Raw genomic sequence first — 14,283 nt, forward strand, 5'->3', positions numbered from 1 at the left:
TCATGTGTGGGACGCATCCCCAAGGAGCGCAAATCTCATCAGTATTGACGGCACACTGGCTTTGTTGCCAGCGTCGGAACGGAGTGACGTCATGTCATTCCATTTCTATACTCCATAGTCAGTGCTAGAAGCTAGGCAGACCACTGATGTTGACTTTGTCTGGTATGGGATAGATCTTTTTTGTAGTGAAACAGGCAGCCATCTGGTCCAGCTCGAGGTGGGCACCTGTCAGGGGCACTGATCTAGCCCAGCATGACAAGTCATCGCGTGAACTCAATGTCCTTTCTGGCACGAGAATGAACACTTGTGTTAAAATGGACAAAGTATTGTCCTCCATAGAACAGTTCTCTTGTCTCAAATAGGACAGTCTTCTTGTCTCAAATAGGACGGCCTCTTGTGTACCATGAGGATGGCATATTGTGTTCAGAGAACACACCTTGGGTCCTGCACAGTACTGAACTCCTGAATTGTATTTAGGATACTTACTTTTATTCAACGAGTGAACAATTATTATTATGCTTAACTATGAATAAAGCTTCCACATTTATCATACACACACACACGTATTTACATGATTGTTTGCTGTTAATAACAATGTGCTACCATCATTATCAAATTAGAAGAAAAGAAAAAAACAAAGAAACCCACAAACCAAATTCTTTTCCGAACCACAATCTCAGGCAAAGCCTTGCTGTTATCGTTTCTTGATATCCCTACTGCTTCTTATTTACCGCTCACTTTCCCTGGGTCGCTTTAAAAATCTTGCCTGTGGAGCTAACCTCTTCCTTTAGTCAATGTTATCCTTGTACATCAAATGTAAGATGTTGGCTGACGGAATAATATGTAAGTCGCGGGAAGGTAACGTTGCAGTAGTTGTGTTTTGTTTTAACCAGGTAAGTGCCAGAAGGGAGTAAACAAATAATATATTAGGCATTGGGTGGCATTAAGTCTCTGTAAGCCAGAGTGATTAGGCAAACAAGGGACACACAAAAAGAAACAAACTCTATAATTATTTTATATCAAGTCAGATATTTTATTTTTCAAATGTGTGTTCTGTTAGTAGTGATTCTAGTACTCCGAATCACGCTTTGAAGAGGAGGTTCTCTTACGGGCTGGATGCATTTTAGTGTGCATTACTCTTTATTCACTATGGTCATTTAATAAGGCGATTGTAGATTAGTCACATTTGGAGAACCAAAAGGAAGCTTACATTTGGAATGATCACCATGAAACAATAAAGGCTAACCTGGGTACCCACAACGATTCTGCCATGACGATCAATCTAAAGCCTCATTGTGCATCATGGAAATCTAGATAACATACATCTAAGGTGGTAGGGTTAAACACCACTGGCGTGCAGTTTCGTACAACCCATCCTTCCAAATAAAGAGAGGCTCTAAGAAGCAATTTATTCAGAATCTGAAGAATTTTACAGTTAAAGCGCGATTAGGAAACTTTAAAAAGCTAAATGCGGTTTTCAGAAAGCATATATCTGCAGTTAATGCCTTTCTATAAATTCCCCTCGTAACATCATGCTAAAACCGAATAAAAAATGAACAGTCTGGAAATAAATAGTTGGTGATTATCTTCCTTTATTTGTCAACTACTTAAAAGGCCAAATAGTTTTAACAGAAATATATGAAATACTCACATTGGCGGTGTTGGGATTTCACTAAGGATCCAACATAGTCAAAAGATACAAGACAAGGTAGGGACTACTTGATATTAGTATTGTTCCTACGCTTGGCAATGTTTGTCAAGTTTTGTCATTTCCTCTAGCCATTAGGCAAAAACGGCTCTGTCTATGGAGTGTCTCACGGTCTTGAGGAATCCTCCATAGACATCAGTGTTGACAACAGTTGAAATGCCCGGAGCTAAATAGTATCTGCAAGAAGACAATGGCAGTGGTCAGGTAAGTATAACTCCCCTTCCACTGCACCCCACAGCGCAGTCACTATTGAGGGTCTTTACAAATTATGCCAGGACCCCAGATGGTGACAGAGCTGTAATAAACTAAAATTAAGTAAGGCTGATGCAGTGGGTGCGTAAGTAGGGATCGGTTTACCTGCTCAAGCCCAAAATTGCTTTTTAGGTAGTGTGGGGTTCATAAACCAAACTTCAGATAAGTAAAACATGTAACATTCACGTCATCCAGCAATCTTCCTATTTCAGTCTATAGCTTCTGTACCAACTACCTGAAGCACACATGGTCATTGTGTGTACACTTGCTATTTAATCTGCGGTTAGAACAAAAAAATGATGGAAATTCCCCAATGACATAAGGAAATTCTGAAATTTACTGAAGTTCATCAGCTACATATCTCAAGCACCAGACACATCAGACCTGAAAATATTGTATTTCCAGAATTTTCTAAAAACAAAACAAAACTGTGAAGCCCACGGCCCTGTACAATCATAATTCATCAATTTTACATAAAAATACTGTCATGGGCGCAGTACGCGAGTTCAGATCTGTAAAGGTTATGGTGGTCTTTATTTGCATACTCAGCACTGCATTCTGGGAGATTTGCAGAGACGCGCTCTTCCAGAGCGAGGATTTTTTTTGCCTTGGGACATGGAGGTGATACACAATGGTAAGTTTCAGAAAGCTACTATGTAACACGAGAAGAGCATTCAATGAACATCATTACATCCAATCTTTCACTACACTATGCTACAAAAACCATTCACTCAAACCTGATGTACATCTGCTGCTCTAGTTGCCATATGTAAATAAGAATACCGTGAATCCATTAACGATTCAGCTGCTCATGGTGCTAAAGAATTTAACCAGCTTATGCCAAGATGTTGAATTTTTATTTTTTTTAAATGGCATGCAGTTTTTAGGCTACGTGCCATTTTGTCCTCCAGGCGACTCTGCTTGTCCCTAAAACTAAACAGAAAAATAGCTATATGCCCCCAGCCAAGGGTGCCCATGCTCCCTAAATGCCAGTTGAGATGGTTTATTATTAGTTAAGCATTATCGCCACAGGCTGCCCTCATTCAGCCCTAATTAAACAGGTTCTCCAGATTGCAGAGCACTCCTGCAAAGTGATAGGTGTACGGTCTTTACCTGTGCAGGGATGCTTTGATAGATGTGGTGTAAGATGATCCTACCAAGCCCGAGACATCTACCAGCAGGACATGCCGCAGTTCTGTCAAAGGCTATTGGAACCACAATCACATTTAAATATACAATGATACTGAAAGGCAATCTGAGGGAACGACAGTACCTCTCTGACCGGGCTGGCAAAAAGAAGTGTTGAGTGACTTGCTCAAAGAGCAATCTGACCTGGGAGTTTGCGGATCTACTTACAGGAGATGACAAGATGATAAGAAACACAACGCACTAAAAGGTCTGCATGCAGCTGGCACTGCCGCCTTCCAGATCATTTGTCTTGTTATTAACCCATCCCAAATCTCACCGCAGAGCAATGCATCACTAAAAGTAGTATCTCGATGGTTGTAGCAAGAATTTTAAAAAATAACCAGTTGTCTGCTAAGTTTAAGGAGCCACGAAACTTTGATAATCGTTTTTATTTTATTTTTTTATTCTTTTATAGAAACAGGATTGTTTTTCACAAGGTACCCTGAATTAAATTTTTTACTTTTAAGATCTAAAACGGAAACTAATCATCAAAAGTGATTTGGGGGCATAAATACTGTCTGTAGTGTTGTGTCTGAGAAACTGGTCTACCTACATAACAATACCCCATCTGACACCAACTAGGGACTTTAGACAAAAATTGGTTCTCATTTACTGACTGAGCCGAGAGCTGCGTATTGGTTTACAATGCTTCTAAACGACAAGTATTGGATTGGACCTTTGTGCTGTGACTTAGACCCACCCCCTCTGACATCATAAGTGCAATGAGGGGGCTGTTGACATGGATGGGCTTAAAGGATCACTATAGGCACCCAGACCACTTCAGCTCAATGAAGTGGTCTGGGTGCCAGGTCCCTCTAGGGTTAACCCTGCTTGCTGGGCACTATAGTGGTCCTTTAAGGTAAATAAAACATTTATTTTAAGCAATAGTTATTGTAAAATAACTTGGAATTATTGTAATATAAATATTAATGAGACATGACTTAATATCAACTGACTGTACTTACACAGTAAAGTGTTCCTTTAATGTCCATAGAACTGACCAAACAATCCTAACTACTGGTGGACGACTGACACATTTTCAAACTACTTACAATCGTACACAAGAGCAGCCTAATGCATTAACAGGACAGGTTGACCCCAGGAGCCTCTGCTTCACCTCTGCAGACCTTCCAAGAAGTATTGCAAGGAAAATGAATGAGTGGATCATCTTTCTTCTAGGCTCAAAGCTGTGGCATGTTGTCCCTCCATCTACACCGAACGTTCAGAGGGAAACCTGACATGGCTCCTGTCCCTTACATTTCCCTGTCTCTTCCCCACATGGACTCCATTAAAGGGACACTGTGGGCACCATAAATGTTTCAGCTCATTGAAATGATTATAGTGTCTGTAGTCCCTTTACGTTTCTGTTTTTTATAGTGAAACGCTTCACTTACTGACTCCAAGTAACATGACCACTTTAAATCATTGAAATAATACTTGGTATGGGTTCGACTAACCCTTTAAGCAAACCAATGGCTGGACGATGCACATGCAAGTACTAAGACACACTTCAAGTCACGTCATGACAGGTATATTTTAAAGAGTACAAGATAATATTTCTAAACAGAATGCTGAGAACTACGCGATAACCCATTTATCAGATCAGGAGGGGATACATTGCTGATACGTATTAAAATCATAGATAGCATACAGTAAAATCGTTAATGGCCAATACCTTTTGTATGATTTGAGGCTTATGGGAAAGGCAAAATGTGGCATTTGGCGATTTGAGATCACAGTTTACACTTCACGCATCTGCAGGTGTTTACCATTCATTATGCATTTTCAAAAGGTAACATGCAAAATGCAATTCATTTTGTAAAGGCTCTCTCTCTAATACACAGTATCTCACATAGGTGAGTACACCCCTGACATTTTTGTAAACATTTTATTATATCTTTTCATGTGACAATACTGAAGAAATGGCACTCTGCTACAATGTAAAGTAGTAAGTGTACAGCCTGTATAACAGTGTAAATTTGCTGTCCCATCAAAATAACAACACACAGCCATTAAGGTCTAGACCATTAGCAACAAAAGTGAGTACACCCCTAAGTGTAAATGTCCAATTGGGCCCAAAGTGTCAATATTTTGTGTGGCCACCATTATTTTCCAGTACTGCCTTAACCCTCATGCGCATGGAGTTTACAGAGCTTCACAGGTTGCCACTGGAGTCCTCTTCCACTCCTCCATGATGACATCACAGAGCAGGTGGATGTTCGAGACCTTGCGCTCCCCCACCTTTCATTTGAGGATGCCCCACAGATGCTCAGTAGGGTTTAGGTCTGGAGACATGCTTGGCCAGTCCATCACCTTTACCTTCAGCTTCTTTAGCAAGGCAGTGGTCGTCTTGGAGGTGTGTTTGGGGTCGTTATCATGTTTGAATACTGCACTGCGGCACAGTCTCCGAAGGGAGGGGGTCATGCGCTGATTCAGTATGTCACAGTACATGTTGGCATTCATGGTTATCTCAATAAACTGTAGCTCCCCAGTGCCAGCAGCACTCATGGAGGCCCAGACCATGACACCCCCACCACCGAGCTTGACTGTAGGCAAGACACACTTGTCTTTATACTCCTCACCTGGTTGCCGCCACACACGCTTGACACCACCTGAAACAAATAAGTTTATCTTGGTCTCATCGGAGCACAAGACATGGTTCCAGTAATCCATGTCCTTAGTCTGCTTGTCTTCAGCAAACTGTTTCCGAGCTTTCTTGTGCATCATCTTTAGAAGAGCGTTCCTTCTGGTAAGACAGCCATGCAGATCAATTTGATGCAGTGTGCAGCGTATGGTCTGAGCACTGACAGGCTGACCCCCCAACCTCTGCAGCAATGCTGGCAGCACTCATACGTCTATTTCCCAAAGACAACCTCTGAATAGGACGCTGAGCATGTGCACTTAACTGCTTTGATCGACAGTGGTGAGGCCTGTTCTGAGTGGAACCTGTCCTGTGAAACCGCTGTATGGTCTTGCCCACCGTGCTGCAGCTCAGTTTTAGATTGCAGGGTCTTGGCAATCTTCTTATAGCCTAGGCCATCTTTATGTAGAGCAACAATTCTTTTTTTTTTTCAGATCCTCAGAGAGTTCTTGAGGTGCCATGTTGAACTTCCAGTGACCAGTATGAGAGAGTGTGAGAGCGACAACACCAAATTTAGCATACCTGCTCCCCATGCACACCTGAGACCTTGTAACACTAACGAGTCACATGACCCCAGGGAGGGAAAATGGCTACTTGGGCCCAATTTGGACATTTCCACTTAGGGGTCTACTCACTTTTGTTGCCAACGGTTTAGACAGTAATGGCTGTGTGTTGAGTTATTTTGATGGGACAGCAAATTTACACTGTTATACAGGCTGTAGACTTACTACTTTATATTATAGCAGAGTGTAATTTCTTCAGTGTTGTCACATGAAAAGATATAATAAAATATTTACAAAAATGTGAGGGGTGTGTGTGTATATATATATATATATATATATATATATATATACACACACACACACACACATACATATATACACACACACACACACACATACATATATACACACACACGTCCAGTGGTCAGGTATGGTCCACTGGATTTCAAAATATTGTAAAAAGACTGGAAATTATATGTTTATACACACACACACACACACACACACAAAACGACAGGTGGACAGAGAGAGATTGACGGAATACAGACAGGCAGGGAGAGAGACAGACAGACGCAATATAGACGAAAATAATTAAATTGTCCAGACGCGGGCTACTTATATAAAGTGAAATAGTAGATGCAGGTTTGATGGTTTTACCTTTAAGTTGCTATTATGACAGACACGTCAATAATAAATTGCACTGATGTGGGCTACGTATAATTTGACATGCGCTTCACAGTAAAATTGTAGAAAAGACACGGGTTACTTAAGACTTTGATACAAATAAGATTATTTATTATCACGCTTTCTTATTACTATTGGCAAACGAGTGTTACATTATCCGACCAGCTCTAAACTGTAGGAGATTAGGTTGGGTTATTAAGTAGTGTTATGTGCTACAACAAAGAAAACGTGAATTGCATTGATAATTTTGTTTGAGTAATTTCAGTAATTTTACTTGAAAACCCGCAAAATGCACGCATAATAAAATCACAGTTGCTTATTTGAAGCACAAATGCAACACAACATTTACATAAATCTAAATTCCACAGATCATGCAATATGTCTGTTATCACCATTTACATACTGAACCTAATCAGTCTGCAGGAGACAGGGACAGACAGCATGAGATAGAACTTACAGTGTATATTTGTAGAATACAGCTTTCACTTTGTGTCCAGAATTAAACAATCTATTCAACAAGGAGCAACTGTGAGCCTATGTGTGGTACACTAATCTTTCTGTGTTTTCTTAAAAGAGACACTCTAAGCACCAAAACAACTTTAGCTTAATGAAGCAGTTTTGGTCTGCAGATCATGCCCCTGAAGTCTCACTGCTCAATACTCTGCCATTAAGGATTTAAAAAACACTTTTTGCAGCCCTAGTCACACCTCCCCTGGCTGAGACTCGTGCAGCCTTCCCTACACTTTGGAATTAAATTTTTTTAAGCCTAGCTTAAGTTGTTTTGGTGCTTAGAGGGTCTTTTTAAAGTGGAACTTTCACCCATCCTAAAAAAACAAAACACTCAGACTGACTGTGTTGAAATTTTACTGAAATTCCAACCCAGTCAAAATATATACGACATTGTGTTTTTTCCCACGCCTGATAATGCTTGACACTTGGCGTAGCTACCGCTGGTAAATCCCTGCCATTTACTCCAACCATCACCACCATCGGCTGCAGGGTAATTAAGCTCTCTCTCTCTCTCAAGGGTCCCGCGGTCTCGTGGGATCCTCCATAGACCTCAATGCTGTACTTTCGCGCATGCATAAGAGTACAGCCCTGACATGAAGCCCAGGAGCTGACAAAGAGCACCTCAAGGAGGACCCGCCCCCAACCATGGCATACTAAATCAACGCGCTACCTGCAAAGATGCTCCCGTTGTGCTGAACGCTCCTGGAGGAAGTCTCGTACCCAATCAGACTTTCTCCATTATAGATTCATATTGTGTTCATACAGTGAAGCCCTTGCCCTTGCCAAACAGTCCTATTTTCCTCTCTCATTAGTTCATGTTCTCGCAACCCCAGGCTTCTCTTTGACACCTTTAATTCTCTTCTTCGTCCTGCTGTGGCCACCCCCAAAACTAACCTTACTTCTGATAACTTTGCATGTTACTTCACTGACAAGATTGAACAACTAAGGAAAGAATTCTCCCCTCCTTGCCTTTCTGTTTCTCAATCACACATAGATCACGCCTTTCCTACCCTTCAGACATTCTCCCCAGCTACTGACCAAGAGGTGGCTGCTCTTCTTTGCTCCTCTCGCCCCACCACTTGCCCGCTCGATCCTGTCCCATCTCACCTTATCAGATCTCTCTCCACTTGTCTCGTGCCTTCTCTAACACACATCTTCAACTGCTCACTCTCTTCTGGCATCGTCCCTGCTGACCTTAAACATGCCACTGTAGTACCTATACTAAAAAAACCATCCCTCGACTCATCCACCCTCTCTAACTACCGTCCCATATCCCTGCTCCCTTTTTCCTCAAAGCTTCTGGAAAGGCTTGTCTTTACCCGTGTGTCTCATTTCATCAATTCCAACTCTCTCCTTGACCACCTTCAATCTGGCTTCCACCCTCTCCACTCTACAGAGACTGCCCTTATCAAAGTCACTAACGACCTAATCGCAGCTAAATCCAAAGGCCACTACTCCATACTAATTCTTCTCGACCTCTCAGCGGCCTTTGACACCGTTGATCATGCTCTCCTTCTTCAAACTCTTCAAACGCTTGGTCTCTGTGACTCTGTCCTCTCGTGGTTTTCCTCTTATCTCTCCCAACGCTCATTCAGTGTCTCCTTTTCTAATGATACCTCCTCCCCTCGCCCTGTCTCGGTTGGAGTCCCCCAAGGCTCCGTCCTTGGTCCCCTTCTATTTTCTCTTTATACTGCCTCTCTTGGCAAACTTATTACCTCTTTTGGATTCCACTACCACCTGTACGCTGATGACACCCAGCTATATCTCTCCTCCCCGGACCTCTCCCCTGCCGTCCTGCAACGTGTCACTGCTTGCCTTTCTTCCATCTCTGACTGGATGTCCTCCCGCTTTCTGAAACTCAATCTCTCAAAAACTGAGCTCCTTGTCTTTCCTCCTCCTAATACTGATCCTCCTCTTTCGCTCTCCCTTCAAGTTTGTGGTACCAACATCAGTCCATCCTTGCAAGCACGCTGTCTTGGCGTCATACTTGACTCTGGTCTCACCTTTGAGCCTCACATCCAGCATGTTGCCAAATCCTGTAGATTCCATCTTAAAAACATAGCCCGCATCCGCCCCTTTCTTGCACCAGATACTACCAAGGAGCTTGTCCATGCTCTAGTAATTTCCCGCATGGATTACTGTAACCCTCTCCTGATTGGTCTTCCCAAAAGCCGTACTGCACCCCTACAGTCCGTAATGAACGCTGCTGCTAGACTGATTTTCCTCTCTACTTGTTTCTCTCACACCTCACCCCTCTGCCAGTCCTTACATTGGCTTCCTGTATGCTATAGGAGTCAATTCAAGGTACTAACTCACACCTATAAAGCACTGAACAACTCTAGCCCCTCTTATATCTCCTCACAGATCCATAGATATGTCCCTTCTCGGTCTCTCCGCTCTGCCCGTGACCACCTCCTGTCCGTTGTCCGCACTCGTACGGCCAACTCGCGCTTGCAGGACTTCTCGCGGGCGGCTCCCTTCCTATGGAATAGCCTGCCTACCGCCATCAGACTCTCCCCTAGTCTTGCATCTTTTAAGAAGTGCCTTAAAACCCATCTCTTTAGGAAAGCGTATGGCCTCCAAGACTAACCCTTACCTCACATACCTGTCTCTTGCCCTCTCCTAAAGGGCAGTCCACCTTATTTGATTGCAAATTCCTGTCCTAATATGTTTTACACCCCACCTCCTATAGAATGTAAGCTCGATCGAGCAGGGTCCTCTTCAACCTATTGTTCCTGTAAGTTTATTTGTAATTGTCCTATTTATAGTTAAATCCCTTCTCATAATATTGTAAAGCGCTACGGAATCTGTTGGCGCTATATAAATTGCAATAATAATAATAATAATAATAATAATAAAGAGCAGCAGGAAGAGGACGGCAGCTCCCACGAGGGGCAGGTTCAGGTAACTAAATCTCACCTTTGCCTGCCACCCTGGCCAACAGACCCCGAGCGACGGTGTCACCATCGGGGGTATTGCAAATTATGCAAAAACTCCAGACGGTGATAGCTTTAAGGCGGCAGCCATCTCACCAAAAAAAACTTAAGTATTCAGAAATACAAAAGTTTTATGACATACTCATACTGACATTGAAATTCCAATGGAGTCAAATGTTTTCATAAGACCAATTGGGGACTAATCTGTGTTATGGTAAAGCCTGAGGTTGACAAAAGGTTTTAAAAAGCAGAACTTTCGACGTCAAGTTTTGATGGTCGCCCAGTCGTCGTTAGCAACAGCTGTTGGAATCAATCATTTTTCTTGCGGATTGCGAGACTTACAGAGTTAAATATTCAAAGCGAATTCAAAATGAATTTCAAATTTAAGGCCAGAGTAGCCAAACTGAAGGCAAAGCTGACTTAGACAATTTGTTCAGTTCAGCCATTTGGACCTTACATTTGAAATTCACTATGAATTCTCACTTTCCTAAATAACCCAGTGAATTTATGGAGGCTCCTGCGTTATCTTGAGAACTTCCACAGACATCAGTGTTGTAGTCTCTATCGCAATTCCTGGCAGACGAATCGCCAAGAGCTAAAGAGATAAGACGGGGCAAATTATGCAATGATTACGAATGTAACAGAGTCGCTTTAAAGTGGGATTTATCGGATTTGTAATGCAATAGTTGAAATCATTAGTCTAAGCAACCTCTAACACAAAATGACTTGTTTCCTATAAGTGATGGGGCTAAACGACTACATATAGACTTGGACCACAATGAAACAGCTCACTTCAGACTCTGAAAATATTAACAAACAAAAACAAAAACACTCTGTTGCCTTTAACCGTTTTAACAATGGCTTTCAACTGTCCCCCTGGGAGCACTGAGTGAAAGCGTATTAATAAATAGGAAAGATTTCTTCAACTTTCCCTCTTTAATTATTAATGAACATTATGTTGGAGTGAACTGCCATATTTTATCCCCTCAGGGTTGCTACATAGAAAAAGCTTTCCAAAGATTATGGTACGAATGGACACCCTGTAAATAAGAAAAATCGGCCAATGGATTGCCCTAGCTGTTTTGGACTACAACACCCATGATGCCTTGTCAGTCTTAAGCCCAGTAATGAAACAGTTAACTGAGAGCCAAATGAATGCCATCTGCAGACCTCACTTTGCTGCAAAATGCGTAGGGGGCTCCTTTAGCAATTTATCTGTATTCTCCCTGAACAAACCTCAGTTAACTATTTTAATTCCACAGAATAGCTCTTAGCCCATTAAAATATGGAAACTGGCAGAGCTACAGCTATTAATATATCCACTGCCTGAACCCACTGCAGAATCTGTGCCATTAAAAAAATCACACTTTAATATTTGTTCAAAATTGATGTGTCAATAATGAGAATAGGATTTTTTACATAGGAGAATTTTTAACACCTTGGCAATATTCATAAACCCTGGAATTGAAGAGAACAAAATAAAATAAAAAATCCAAATTTTAAGTTAACATTAGCAGATTTTATATATTTTTTTTTTTACCTGCAGCTTAACATTAATAATTCTCTTCTCAACTCTTCCCGTAGAAAAAAAAAAGCCTTTTTTCCCCCTTCATACAACAAACACGATCAGTGTTATTTTTCTTATATTCTGCTGAATATATGTATTCGGAATATGCAACACTTGTGCTTGTTTGTAAGTAGTTGTGTGTTCGTAGTGTTGCGTGTATACTCATGTGTGTTAAAGTACAGTCTTTCTTTTAACCATTAATAGACCTTAAAATCTTTCGAAATTTACTGCTAATTCCACCGCCAGTGACAAGATCGGACCTCAAGCAGTTAACATGACTGGACCTCCAGGCTTCTGTACAACCTAAAACTGGATTATAATTCATACACAGTAGTCTTCCTCGCGGAACATGCGTCATATGTGCCATTTTTTTAACCTTCCATGTGCCAGGCTCTGAATGACGTATGGCGTTATTGAATTATTTGAAGATGCTGCTGCTGACATGAGCAAAAGTTAGATTTCGTAAGAGAATTAGGGGTTACAAAACACTATCGAAAAATCTCAAAAAGGACCTTGCACCTGGTGTTTGGTGGGTCTGCCAGGTTTGTGTGAATTCTGCGTTTAGCGTGGATAAAATGGTCATATTTTAACAGAAGTAGCAAATTCAAAGTTTTAAAGGAGTATTGGACAGACAATATTAATTATAGACAGAACGATGGACAGTAGGTACCTGCAGTCCTTTGGAAAGTGGACAAAACAGCACCAGGTGCACAAATCTCCTCAATTTTCTCATACTTTCGGCTCACAAGCAGATACCAATGATAGGAGAATTAGGGTACCATTACCCCAGGACTGTTACTCATTGGGATGGCAGGGCTCTGCAAATCTTGCCAAGGTAGTAAATGATGCCCCTCTCTTTCCTTCTGCTAATCCAGGGTAATCCAGCTCGTGTGCTGCCTCCCCAAGGCACAACTCCTCTCTCCAGGATAATCCAGTAGTCAGTACTCCTTCTCTTCCTCACCACGGTCACACTCGTCCTCTGTTCACTATGGATTCTTCTGAGTTTGTGATCAATCAGCGAACCCTGCTCTAGTCTCTCACAGAGGTTAATGCTGCACACAATGTACCCTGCAATACAACTCACTTAACACTGTACCCTGCTACACTGCCCACTCACACAGTATACCCTGCAATACTCCCACTCACAGTATACTCTACTACAAAGCCCACTCACACAGTATATCCTGCTCCATTACCCACTCACACAATGTACCCTGTAAAAAAATCCTACTCACAGTATATCCTGCTACATTGCTCACTCACAGTGTACCCTACTAAAATGCCCACTCACATTGAATCCTGTTATACCACCCACACTGCTACATTTCCCATTCACACAGTGCATCCTACTACACTGTCCACGAACACAGTGTTACTGTTAAACTGCTCACTGCTACCGTAATAAACACACACCATAACCAAATAACCTGCCCACTCATATGGTGTATCCTAATAATCTGCCCACTTACACAGTTTGCCTTACAAAGCTGCCCACTCACACAATGTACAATAAACCACCCACTCACACAGTGATACCTGCTACACTGCCCACTAACACAGTGTAACTTATTAATAAATAGCCCACTCACACAGTGTATCTAATAAACTGCCCACTCACAGGGTATTCTGCTCAACTATCCACTCACTTCCCCACTCAACTCAGTAACCAGTTTATAATGAAGAAACCCCTTTTCCACCCACTGCACCCACTGTGAATACTCCTCCAGTCAAATCCCTGTCTACTGTGGGGCCAGCTCCACTCACAGCTCCCAACAGAGGGCCAGCTCCACTCACAGCTCCCCACAGAGGGCCAGCTCCACTCACAGCTCCCCACAGAGGGCAAGCTCCACTCACAGCTCCCCACAGAGGGCCAGCTCCACTCACAGCTCCCCACAGAGGGCCAGCTCCACTCACAGCTCCCAACACAGGCCAGCTCCACTCACAGCTCCCAACACAGGCCAGCTCCACTCAATGGGCCAGCTCCACTCACAGCTCCCCACAGAGGGCAAACCTCCACTCACAGTTCCCCACAGAGGGCAAACCTCCACTCACAGTTCCCCACAGAGGGCAAACCTCCACTCACAGTTCCCCACAGAGGGCAAACCTCCACTCACAGTTCCCCACAGAGGGCAAACCTCCACTCACAGTTCCCCACAGAGGGCAAACCTCCACTCACAGTTCCCCACAGAGGGCAAACCTCCACTCACAGCTCCCCACAGAGGGCCAGCTCCACTCACAGCTCCCCACAGAGGGCCAGCTCCACTCACAGCTCCCCACAGAGGGCCAGCTCCACT

At 42.7% G+C, this 14,283-nt stretch overlaps 1 protein-coding gene across 1 annotated transcript in view; it reads right to left on the reverse strand.

Annotated features, from left to right (window-relative positions):
• The window catches only part of DIPK1B (divergent protein kinase domain 1B), a 101,880-nt gene extending 88,559 nt beyond the window's left edge, over positions 1-13,321 (reverse strand). The window contains exon 1 of the mRNA XM_063432859.1: positions 12,660-13,321. Coding sequence (XP_063288929.1) covers positions 12,660-12,722 — 63 coding nt within the window. The 5' untranslated portion in view covers positions 12,723-13,321. The remainder of the gene's footprint in view (positions 1-12,659) is intronic.
• Between the last annotated feature and the right edge of the window lie 962 nt (positions 13,322-14,283).

Source organism: Pelobates fuscus, chromosome 9 (assembly GCF_036172605.1).
Source record: "Pelobates fuscus isolate aPelFus1 chromosome 9, aPelFus1.pri, whole genome shotgun sequence".
Classification (NCBI taxonomy): Eukaryota; Metazoa; Chordata; class Amphibia; order Anura; family Pelobatidae; genus Pelobates; species Pelobates fuscus.